The sequence below is a fragment of the Ovis canadensis genome, chromosome 4 (assembly GCF_042477335.2).
Source record: "Ovis canadensis isolate MfBH-ARS-UI-01 breed Bighorn chromosome 4, ARS-UI_OviCan_v2, whole genome shotgun sequence".
In the NCBI taxonomy this organism is placed as follows: Eukaryota; Metazoa; Chordata; class Mammalia; order Artiodactyla; family Bovidae; genus Ovis; species Ovis canadensis.
This window is the reverse complement of record NC_091248.1, coordinates 95,768,888-95,781,328: the sequence shown is the minus strand read 5'-3', so window position 1 is coordinate 95,781,328 and position 12,441 is coordinate 95,768,888. Positions and strand designations below refer to the sequence as shown.

The 12,441-nt window shown below is 38.9% G+C and overlaps 1 protein-coding gene across 10 annotated transcripts in view; it reads left to right on the top strand.

The window, feature by feature from the left end:
* Positions 1-12,441, top strand: part of SUGCT (succinyl-CoA:glutarate-CoA transferase) — a 768,395-nt gene that overhangs the window by 98,682 nt on the left and 657,272 nt on the right. For 8 of the 10 annotated variants that reach the window (XM_069588238.1, XM_069588237.1, XM_069588243.1 and 5 more), the window contains exon 8: positions 4,845-4,988. The exons of the other annotated variants lie outside the window; for them this stretch is intronic. In XM_069588238.1, coding sequence (XP_069444339.1) covers positions 4,845-4,988 — 144 coding nt within the window. The remainder of the gene's footprint in view (positions 1-4,844; positions 4,989-12,441) is intronic. 10 annotated transcript variants of the gene reach the window in all.

Sequence of the window (12,441 nt, the reverse complement as noted above, 5' to 3'; positions counted from 1 at the left end):
AATGTATTCATATTTTATTTTTCTTGATGCTATTATAAATGAAATTGCTTCTTAATTCCATTTTTGATTTATTTATTCTTTATTGTGTATAAAAAATATTAATTTCTCTATGGTGCCTTGTATCTTGCAAACTTACTAAACTCACTTATTTGTTCTAAGAATTTTCCTAGTGGCTTCCTTTGGATTTTCTGTATAAATAAGTATGTCACCTGCAAATAAAGTTAGTTTTCTTTCTTTCTTTCCAGTCTTTTTTTTTTTTTCTTTTTTTCTTTTTCTTCCCTAACTGCCCTGGTTAAAACCTACAGCATAATGTTTAGTTGAAGCGATGAGAGCAGACATTCTTGTCTTGTTCCTAATGAGGACAAACATTCAGTCTTTCACCTTTAACTATGATTTTAACTTTTCTTCACATTTACCCTTTAAGGGCTTGAAGAATCTTCTTCTATTCCTAGTGTGTTGGTGTTGAATATTTTCTCATGAAGGGTTTTGAGTTTTGTCTTATGCTTATGTTGGCTGTTGTAGTTCAGTCGCTAAGCTGTGTCCACCTCTTTGCGACCCCGTTGACTGCAAACCTGCCAGGCTTCCCTGTCCTTCACCATATCCCTGAGTTTGCTCAGATTCATGTCCATTGAGTCAGTGATACTATCTAACCATCTCATCCACTGCTGCCTCATTTTCCTTTTGCCTTCAGTTTTTCCCAGAATCAGGATCTTTTCCTGTGAGTTGACTCTTCACATCAGGTGGCCCGAGTATTGGGGCTGCAGCTTCAGCATCAGTCCTTCCAGTGAATATTCAGGATTGCTCCCTTTTTTTCTATTTACTCTTTAGTTTCAGTAGTTTGTATCTTTTTAGGAGTTTGTCCATTTCATTTAGGTTATCAAAATTGTCAGTGTATAATTTTTCATTTTATTTCCATATAATACTTTTTATTTCTGCAAGTTGTTAGTGATGTCCTTCTTCCATTCCTGATGTTAGTAATTTGAATAGTCTCCTTTTTTCTTGGACGATTCAGCTAAAAGTTCATCAGTTTTACTGATCTTTTCAAAGAGCCAACTGTTCATTTTGTTGATTTTCTCTGTTGGGATTCTATTCTGCATTTCATTAGTTTTGTTCAAATGTGTATTATTTCCTTCCTTTTGCTTGCTTTAGTTCAGTTTGCTCTTCTTTTTCTGATATCTTAAATTAGAAAACTAGGTAACTGATTTGAGATCTTTCTTCCTTTTTTAAATTGGTATTTACAATTCTAAATTTCCTTCAAATACTGCTTTAGCTGCATCCAGGAATACTGGTATGTTGTGCCTTTATTTTCATTATCTTGAAGTATTTTCTAATTTCTTATATGATATCCTCTGTTACTGGTGTTTTGGGAGTACATTGTTTACTGTCCACATAGTTTTGAGTTTCTCAAATATGCATGTTATTTACTCTAAATTCATTTCATTGTGATCTGAGAGCATATTTTGTATGAACTCACTCACTTAAAATTTATTTTAGCTTGTCTTATGGTCTAGGATATGGTCGGTAGAGAGACCTAGAGAATGTTCCATGGGCACTTGAGAATGTGCATTTTATATCTATTAGATATACTTGGTTTATAGTGTTGTTTAAAATTTTTATTTCTCTTTCTAATCCTCTGTCTAGTTGCATTGTTCACTATTCATATTTCAGTTTTGACATCCCTACTAGTGTTCCTGAAGGGTTTATTTCTCTCTTCTGATCTGTCACTTTTGCTTTTTGTATTCTGGTGGTTCAGTTTTGGGGTGCATGTATGCTTTTGCTATACTTCCTCATGCATTGATCCTGTTTTTATTATAAAATCTCTCTGTTTTTCTCTGGTAGCTTTCTTTTTGTTTCTTTTAAGCCTGTTTAGTCTGATATTCATATGGTCACTCCAACATTCTTATGTGTGCTGTTTGCATGATATATTCATTACCATGCTTTTATTTTCAGCCTGTTCATATCTTTGAATCTAAAATGTGTCAGCAAGTTTCTTTGCTTAAAAACAAAACTCTTTAAAAAAATTGGATTATCATTGCTTTACAATGTTGTTTTAGTTTCTGCTGTACAACAATGTGAATCAGCTGTATGTATACATATATCCCCTCCTTCTTGCACCTCCCTTCCCTCCATCCCACCACCCTAGGTCTTCACAGAGAGCAAGCCTCTTTAAATTAGTATTTCATTTGGCACAAATTGTCATTTTTCAACAGTGGCAATTTTGTTTCTAATATATGGATGACAATGTTTATTTAATGGTCAAACATCTCACTATTATGCTGGATAATGTAATGATGTTTTTAGAATATTAGGTATAGTCTTTGCTTTTCAAGAAATTTAAAATATAATATAAAAGATTTATTTTCTTATTTGTCCCTATTTGTCTGAAAAGTATGGCAGGGAAAATGTGATTATATTAATATTATTGTGAGAAAGCAGGTGATGTCTATAAACTTAAGTTTGAACTCACCTCTCATGTTTAATATATTAAAGTCTTAAATCCAAATGATGGTATTAATTTTAAATTTATGGATTCATGCCATTATAAGTTTTGCCAGTAATAATAGAAGATTCCGAGAAATTTCCAATTTTTGTGGCACTATCTTCCTTGAAATTGTGTTGAGAAGCAGGGGAAAAAAATTGTTGTTAATTAACTAAGTTGTGTCTGACTCTTTTGCAACCCCACAGACTGTAGGCCATCAGGCTCCTCTATCCATGGGATTTCCCAAGCAAGAATACTGGAGTGGGTTGCCATTTAGTCTCACTTACTTGCTTTTGACCTATTCAGCTGTCTTGTAAGATGGTTAGCATAGTTTGTGTATAGACTTCAGAAAAGGAAAAATTAGCCTCTGAAAATGACTGAACAACAGCTGGAATTAATGAATAAGGAGGTGAATGAATGATTGTGTCAACCAGGTGAACTGTGAAATGTAGATTTTATAGGCATTATGTGCAATGAAAGAGTTAGCATAATTCAAGGTAGTAAAAAATAGAAACTGATTCAACAATGATTAATAATAATGTTGATAAAAAATTTGATAGCTAATTTTTATGGGTACTTCTTATTTGCCTTGTTGTTCAGTGACTCAGTCATGTCCAGCTCTTTGCGAACCCATGGACTGCAGTATGCTAGGCTTCCCTGTCCTTCACCATCTCCTGGGTTTGCTCAAACTCCTGTCCATTGAGTCAGTGATGCCATCCAACCATCTCATCCTCTGTCATCCCCTTCTCCTCCTGCCTTCAATTTTTCCCAGCATCAGGGTCCTTTCTAATGGGTCAGGTCTTTGCATCAGGTGGTCAAAGTACTCAAGCTTCAGCATCAGTCCTTCCAATGAATAGTCAGGATTGATTTCCTTTAGGATGGAATGGTTGGATCTCCTTGCAGTCCAAGGGACTCTCAAGAGTCTTCCCAGCACCACAGCTCAAGAGCATCAATGTTTTGGCGTCCAGCCTTCTTTATGGTCCAGCTCTTACACCCATGGAGTCCATGGGGTCGCAAAGGGTGGGATACGACTGAGCCACTTTTCCTTTCACTTTTCTCGCACCCGTACATGACCGCTGGAGAAACCATGGCTTTGACCAGATGGACCTTTGTTGTCAAAGTACTGTCTGCTTTTTAATGTGCTCTCTAGGAAATGGCAACTCACTCCAGTATTCTTGCCTGGAGAATCCCATGGACGGAGGAGCTTGGTGGGCTACCGTCCACGGGTCTCAAAGAGTTGGACACGACTGAGCGACTTCACTTTCTAGGGCTTCCCTGGTGGCTCAGCTAGTAAAGAATCCACCTGCAATTCAGGAGACCTGGGTTTGATCCCTGTGTTGGGAAGATCCCCTGGAGAGGGGAATTGCTTCCCCCTCTAGTATTCTGGCCTGCCGAATTCCCTGGACTGTGTAAACCATGGGGTAGCAAAGAGTCGGACACGACTGAGTGACTTTCACTTTCATGATTATCATAGCTTTTCTTCCACAGAGCAAGTATCTTTTGCCTGGTACTATTCTGATATCTTTACATATGGGTCGAGGATTGGGATTGTCAACTAATACCGACATAAATTGAAGACATTAATAAGTATTAAAACTTTACTTAAATATTGTGTCATTGTGAGGGCTTCTCTTAATGTCTAGAAGCTCCTTCTGCTTCTCCTGTGCCTTTTGATTGCTTGAATCCTTGAAATTATAAGTAATATATTTACAGTCTATTTATCATATTTCTCAACCCACCCTCTACCAACCAAACTTAACAAAACCAAATGTAATAAAATGTTTCAAAAAGCATGTTTGAAGTTCCCTCTTAATATATTTTACAGTGGGAAGCTTTTATTTCATTTGGTTTTGTTTAGTTGGGTTGGTAGGGGGTAGGTTGAGAAATATGATAAATATATAGTAAATATAAATACATTCTTGCCACCAACAGATATCCACAACAGCAGTTTGTTGCATTTCTTTTGTGTGTATGTGCACATGGAGAAGGCAATGGCACCCCACTCCAGTGCTCTTGCCTGGAAAGTCCCATGGATGGGGGAGCCTGGTGGGCTGCAGTCCATGGGGTCGCTGAGAGTTGGACACGACTGAGCGACCTCACTTTTACTTTTCACTTTCATGCATTGCAGAGGGAAATGGCAACCCACTCCAGTGTTCTTGCCTGGAGAATCCCAGGTATGGGGGAGCCTGGTGGGCTGCTGTCTATGGGGTCGCACAGAGTCGGGCACGACTGAAGCGACTTAGCAGCAGCAGCAGCAGCACACGATATACAATTCTTTCTTTTATTTGACCTTAGAATATTTGTGAACTTATATGATGGTTTTAATTTTCAATTTGTGTTTTCCTTAACCCAACCCTCAAATCAGGATGGAGATCCAGTTCGTCCAGGAGTGGCCATGACTGATCTTGCCACTGGCCTTTATGCCTATGGAGCCATTATGACTGGATTGATACAAAGATATAAAACTGGAAAAGGACTGTTCATTGATTGTAACCTACTGTCATCCCAGGTACCAATCCAAATAACATTTCGGATAATGGAGTAAAAACATGTATCTGTGTTATACGTTTTCATATCAAATCCTATGGTCATGTGTAAAAACAAACAACAAAACAAGAGGAACTGCTCCTCCCCCCCCCAAAAAAAAACAACAGCAAAAGCTGTTCTGTTTTTGTGTCCTTGATGTTGTAATATTAAAATAAGTGGACCACAAAAATTTTGTTATAATGTAGATATTGCTGCTGAACCAGAATTCTAAAGACTGTTTTTATTAGGTCTGTTACTATTTTTGAGACAGAAATGCAGTTGTCATCTTTTTTGTGCCATAGACCATTTAGGTAGTCTGGTAAAGTCTATAGACCTTTCCTCAGAATTATGTTTTTGAAGGCATAGAATGAGGTGTTTAGAATTACAAAGGAAGCCAATTATATTGAAATACAGTTATTTCAGTGTAAAAGCCAAATTGTGTTATAATAGTACATATGATTTTTCATTAATACATTAAAATAGAATATATATTATATATTAAAATATAATATTCATATAATATATTATATACTATATAAATAATATTATATTCAGTTCAGTTCAGTCACTCAGTCGTGTCCAACTCTTCGCAATCCCATGAATTGCAGCACGCCAGGCCTCCCTGTCCATCACCAACTCCTGGAGTTCACTCAGACTCACATTCATCGAGTCCGTGATGCCATCCAGGCATCTCATCCTGGGTCATCCCCTTCTCCTTCTGCCCCCAATCCTTCCCAGCATCAGAGTCTTTTCCAGTGAGTCAACTCTTCGCATGAGGTGGCCAAAGTACTGGAGTTTCAGCTTTAGCATCATTCCTTCCAAAGAAATCCCAGGGTTGATCTCCTTCAGAATGGACTGGTTGGATCTCCTTGCAGTCCAAGGGATCCTCAAGAGTCTTCTCCAACATCACAGTTCAAGAGCGTCAATTCTTCGGTGCTCAGCCTTCTTCACAGTCCAACGCTCACATCCATACATGACCACTGGAAAAACCATAGCCTTGACTAGGCGGACCTTAGTCGGCAAAGTAATGTCTCTGCTTTTGAATATACTATCTAGGTTGTAATATTATATTTATATAATATAATAATAATAACAATATTTATATTATATTAATGTTATATTAAAATATAATATAATATTATATTTATATAATATATTAAAATAGAGGAGTCAGTAACTATTGCAGTTTTAAAGTAGTGACTGAAGTAACTATCATATGATAAGAAAATATGCTTAATATTTACTGGTAATCAAGTCATACTTAGGCACTGCTCATACTCCTGTGGTTTGTTGCCCATGTTGATAATGGAATAAAATGCTAAATTTACCAACAAAGGTTCATATAGTCAAAGCTGTGGTTTTTCCAGTTGTCATGTATGGACATGAAAGTTGAACCCTAAAGAAGCCTGAGCGCCAAAGAATTGATGCTTTTGAATTGTGGTGTTGGAGAAGAACCCTGAGAGTCCCTTGCACTGCAAGGAGATCAAACCAGTCAATTCTAAAGGAAATCAGTCCTGACTATTCATTGGAAGGACTGGTGCTGAAGCTGAAGCTCCAGCACTTTGGCCACCTGATATGAAGACCTGACCCATTAGAAAAGACCCTGATGCTGGGAAAGAGTGAAGGCAGGAGGAGAAGGGGATGACAGAGGATAAGTTGGTTGGATGGCATCACTGACTCAATGGACATGATTTGAGCAAGCTCCGGGAGATGGTGAAGGACAGGAAAGCTTGGTGTGCTGCAGTCCATGGGGTCACAAAGAGTCGGACATGACTGAGCAATTGAACAACAACAACAACATACTCCTGTGGTTTGTTGCTTATGTTCATAATGGAATAAAATGCTAAATTTAATTTAGAGGTTATTGAAAATAAAGGTATAATTTTTTTCCATTTAAGTTAATTACTTCCCCAAATTCTTTCCATAAGCTCCAGATTAAGAGCACTTGGTTTGTATTGCTGTCAGTTATGTTATGCCAAACGCTAAGCACTAAGCAGGTTGAATAAAAGGGTTATTTAACTCACTTTCAAATTGACATTTTGCCTACTTTTCACTGGATGAGACCTAGATGTTGTACCGTATGTGGAGGTTGCTTCTGAATAATTTTTCAGGGAGAGGAAAAAAAGAAAATATCTAATTTGTTCGAGGAGAATTTTAGTGAAGGAAAAAATACTTTGTAGAAACCTCTGTTGGGAATTTCAGATTTAAATGGCATATATGGGAAAATAGTAAACTTGGAACTCTCTTTTGGAGACTTTTTATTTTCTTTTAGACAAAATTAAGGTGGTATATAGAGGCAAGAAACATTAATATGGTTGAAGATAAATACTATTAATGGGTTTTCATTCCTAGCTTTGAGTTACAGTCAGAGTTTTAATGGTTATATAAAAGGGTGAAAGAACTCTCTCCAAATAAATGATCTATCTCCTTAACAGAGAGGCAGAGGTTAAGTATGGAGTGAAATTGAAAGTCTTTTCTTCCTTCCCTTAATTTTATAGCTGCAAGGAACCTGAAATAGGTTAAGTCACTGCATAAAAACTGCACACCCAGTAAATATGGAATCTATGAAGGTTTCATGAGTTTGTGACCTATGCAGTCACAGAAGGCACTGGGCTTAATTTAAATGCTCTGCTGTCACTGCCTTGAAATTCTTAGTAATTTTTAAAATTGAAATATAATTGCTTCATAATGTTGTGTTAGTTTCTGCTTTACAACAAAGTGAATCAGCTATATGTGTGTGTATATATATACACACACATATCCTCTCCCTCTTGAGCCTCCCCCACCAGCCCCCAACTTAGGTCATCACAGAACACTGAGCTGAGCTCCCTGTGCTGCACAGCAGCTTCTCACTGCTGCTGCTGCTGCTGCTGCTGCTGCTGCTGCTAAGTCGCTTCAGTCGTGTCCGACTCTGTGCGACCCCATAGACGGCAGCCCACCAGGCTCCCCCGTCCCTGGGATTCTCCAGGCAAGAACACTGGAGTGGGTTGCCATTTCCTTCTCCAATGCATAAAAGTGAAAGGTGAAAGTGAAGTCGCTCAGTTGTGTCCAACTCTTAGCGACCCCACGGACTGCAGCCTTTCACGCTCCTCCGTCCATGGGATTTTCCAGGCAAGAGAACTGGAGTGGGGTGCCATTGCCTTCTCCGAGCTCACTAGCTATCTGTAATAGTTTTGAATGAGAGGCCCTACATTTTTCATTTTGCCTCGGTACTCACAAATTATGCAGCCAGTTCTGTATTTGAGGTTCTACTTAGGTCTCCTAATCTTTACTTGGACTGCTTTTCTTATAGTATGTCAATTCTTAACTTGGGAAAAAAATTTCTTGTAGAGTATTATAGAGTTTAATTCTCTTCTGACACCTAACACAGTGATTCACAATCTGGAGGTGTGTGCTTCCCTGGGGGTGGGAATGAAGGTGGGTGAAGTCACTGGTGGGGCTGTTTCAAAGTGAGAGTACAGTAAGTACAGACTCATGCATACTTAGAGTGTGTGTCTAAATTTGTTGTTTGCATTCCTCCCTGAGGCTGTAAGTTCCATGTGTGCAGGAGTAATGTTCGTTTTTATTTATGTTTGTGGCCTCTTCAAAGCCCAAGTATTTGTCAAATAGCAGGTCTACCAATCTTTGGAGATAAGTCAGAGAACCACTGTTACCAGTGGATATGCCTCATATCCCTTAGAATTGCTAGGGAAAATTAAAAAAAAGTAGTGAACGATTGACTTAGGATAAGTTCTTGATAAACAACTAATGATGAAATGATTTGCTTTTGGTGAATCCAGTAGCAGTGATTTAGCCTATTGTGTTACAGGTAACCCAGTCAAAGGTTGCTAAAATCACTAGTGTATTTAAGACTCATTAGCTATCTGTTTATAATTGACATAGAACATTATATTAGTTTCAGTGTAAACATGATGATCTGGTATTTGTATATATTGTGAAAGGGTCATCATAATAAGTCTAGTTAGCTTCCATCACTATATAAAGTTACAAATATATTTTTCTTGTGATAGCTTTTAAGATATACTCTTAGCAACTTTCAAATGTGCAATATAGAGTCACCATGCTGTATTTTATGTCTCCTTAACTTTAAAATTTTATTATTGTGAGTTTATGCCTTTTGACCCCCTTCACCCATTTTGCACACCCCCTGTCCCTCACTTCAACCATCAATATATATATATGACTTTGGTAGTTTTTAAAATAAAAATTAAAAAAAAATTTAGATTCCACATATAAGTGAGATTCATTGATGGACACTTATTTTGTTTTCATAACTTGGCCAATGTCATTAACTACCCTTTAACAATAAAAATCTATTATGTCTTATTTTAGGGCTTTGCACTTTCACACATTTTATTTTATTGAACCCTCATAATCACCATTTGAGGGAGAGAGGTAGATGAGGAATTTCTATTTTCATTTCACTTATAAGAAAACTGAGGCTAAGAGAAGTTGACCTGTTTGAGCAGCTGAGTCACAGCAAGACCTCTGGTTTCTGACATCCTGACTGGTTCTCTTGTCCCTGCTTAATGAAGGAAAATCTTTGGCACTGAGAGACAGGCAAACTTCAGCTTTCCTTTGGTGAAGCTAAAGAGAAAGCAAATTGAGTAAGAGGCAGGGGAAGCAGAAGAACACTCAGTAATAAGGAAACAAATAGTGAGACTTCCCCTACTTCCCCAAAGCCTGCCAAGAGCTGCAGTAAGACAGTGCAACCAAGTAGGCCCTTCTGCATCAATATCTAATCATGTTTAGATCCTGTGAGTGACAACTGTCATGGAATTTAATGTTATGGATAAGTGCTTTTGTTGAAATATGAGAATTTTCAGAAAAATAGTGGAGTCATGGGATGATGGGATTTTTTTGTTTCAGCTCTAGTTCACTGAACAGTCACTGTGTCCCAGCCTCTGTGCTCCAAAGGTTGGAGGGGAAGGCAATGCTGCTGTTCAGGGTTTACTAGAAGAGGCAACCAAGTTGGATGGAAAAGTTGGAGGTATAGATAGTTCGCTGTGGTGCCCTGACAGGGTTACAGAATGTGGTTGGACCTTATATGTCATGCTTCAGAATTTAGATTTTAACTTTTTAAGACTTCTATTTCTCTATCTGTAAATTCTGTTAGGTCTTTTCAACCAATGGCCATGTTTCCTTGAATCCTTGCCGCTGTTGCCACTTAAGAATAACCTCTGAGCTGTGAGCAGTATCAGAGAGTTTCTGAAGGTGGTGACGTGCAGGTAATAATTTATGCTGAAGCCTTCCTGAAGTGTAGTGCAGTTGGTGATAAGAGCCTATTCATTCTCTGAACCCACTACAGCCTAAGCTCTTTTTTTTTGTTTTGTTTTGTTTTGATGCTGTGTCTCTACCCTAATTCTTTGGCTCTGGACTCTCTCTTTTCTTCTGATAAGGGCTTCTTCTTCTGACTTAGGCATCTCTTTTCTCTGTTTTTTCTTGTCTTTCTTCACTTTCCTGCTTTCATTCTGTGCTCTCAGTCTTTTCCCTCGCTTTTTCTCCATCCTTCATTGTGTGGCACTAAAGTTGTTAGCAGTTGTCAGGACTTCCCTGGTGGTTCAGTGGTTAAGACCTTGCCTTAGAGGTGCAGGTTGGGACCCTGGTTGGGGAGCTAAGATTCCACGTGTCTCACTGCCGAAAAAGCAAAACATAAAACAGAACCACCGTTGTAACAAGGTCAATAAAGGCTTTAAAAATGGTCCATATCTTTAAAAAAAATCAGTTCTGTTTCAGGTCTTACATCCTTCCACTGTGCCACTCAGCAAAGTTTCAGAATCTTTCATTAGTTCCCATGGAACAAAAAAGAAGTGCCCTTGCCTAGAAGTCCTAGAACACAAGACAGTGCCCATTCAGTGGCTGAGTTAAGTGAGTATTCCTGAACCAATGAATGAGACCTGAAAGATAAAGAATGCTAATTGGCTTAAGCCATTTCTGGTACAATGGATGGGGTTAACTCCACCCAAACCATACTGCTGTGACTGGGGAGAGGTGATTTCCTTAAAGAATAGTGGGGTTATTTTTTGGCCAGAGGAAGAGAAAAAGGATGATGGGCAGTTCAGTTCAGTCTCTCAGTCGTGTCTAACTCTTTGCGACCCCATGAATCGCAGCATGCTAGGCCTCCCTGTCCATCACCAGCTCTCCGAGTTCACTCAGACTCATGTCCATTGAGTCGGTGGTGCCATCCAGCCATCTCATCCTCTGTTGTCCCCTTCTCCTCCTGCCCCCAATCCCTCTCAGCATCAGAGTCTTTTCCAATGAGTCAACTCTTCACATGAGGTGGCCAAAGTACTGGAGTTTCAGCTTCAGCATCAGTCCTTCCAATGAACACCCAGGACTGGTCTCCTTCAGGCTGGACTGATTGGATCTCCTTGCAGTCCAAGGGACTCTCAAGAGTCTTCTCCAACACCACAATTCAAAAGCATCAATTCTTCAGCGCTCTGGTTTCATCACAGTCCAACTCTCATATCCATACATGACCACTGGAAAAACCATAGCCTTGACTAGACAGACCTTTGTTGGCAAAGTAATGTCTCTGCTTTTGAATATGCTATCTAGATTGGTCTTAACTTTCCTTCCAAGGAGTAAGCGTCTTTTAATTTCTTGGCTGCAATCATCACCTGCAGTGATTTTGGAGCCCCCAAAAATAAAGTCTGACACTGTTTCCACTGCTTCCCCATCTATTTGCCATGAAGTGATGGGACCAGATGCCATGATCTTAGTTTTCTAACCCCACGAACAGTATGAAAAGACAAAATGATAGGATACTGAAAGAGGAACTCCCCAGGTCGGTAGGTGCCCAATATGCTACTGGAGATCAGTGGAGAAATAACTCCAGAAAGAATGAAGGGATGGAGCCAAAGCAAAAACAATACCCAGCTGTGGATGTGACTGGTGATAGAAGCAAGGTCCGATGCTGTAAAGAGCAATATTGCATAGGAACCTGGAATGTTAAGTCCATGAATCAAGGCAAATTGGAAGTGGTCAAACAAGAGATGGCAAGAGTGAACATTGACATTCTAGGAATCAGCGAACTAAAATGGACTGGAATGGGTGAATTTAACTCAGATGACCATTATATCTACTACTGTGGGCAGGAATCCTTTAGAAGAAATGGAGTAGCCATCATGGTCAACAGAAGAGTCCGAAATGCAGTACTTGGATGCAATCTCAAAAATGACAGAATGATCTCTGTTCTTTTCCAAGGCAAACCATTGAATGTCATGGTGATCCAAGCGTATGCCCCAACCACTAACGCTGAGGAAGCTGAAGTTGAACAGTTCTATGAAGACCTACAAGACCTTTTAGAACTCACACCCAAAAAAGATGTCCTTTTCATTATAGGGGACTGGAATGCAAAAGGAGGATGATGGGCAGCTCATCAAAACCTATTCACCATGCTAACACACTGGATTGTTTTGAGGTTCTGGTGCAAC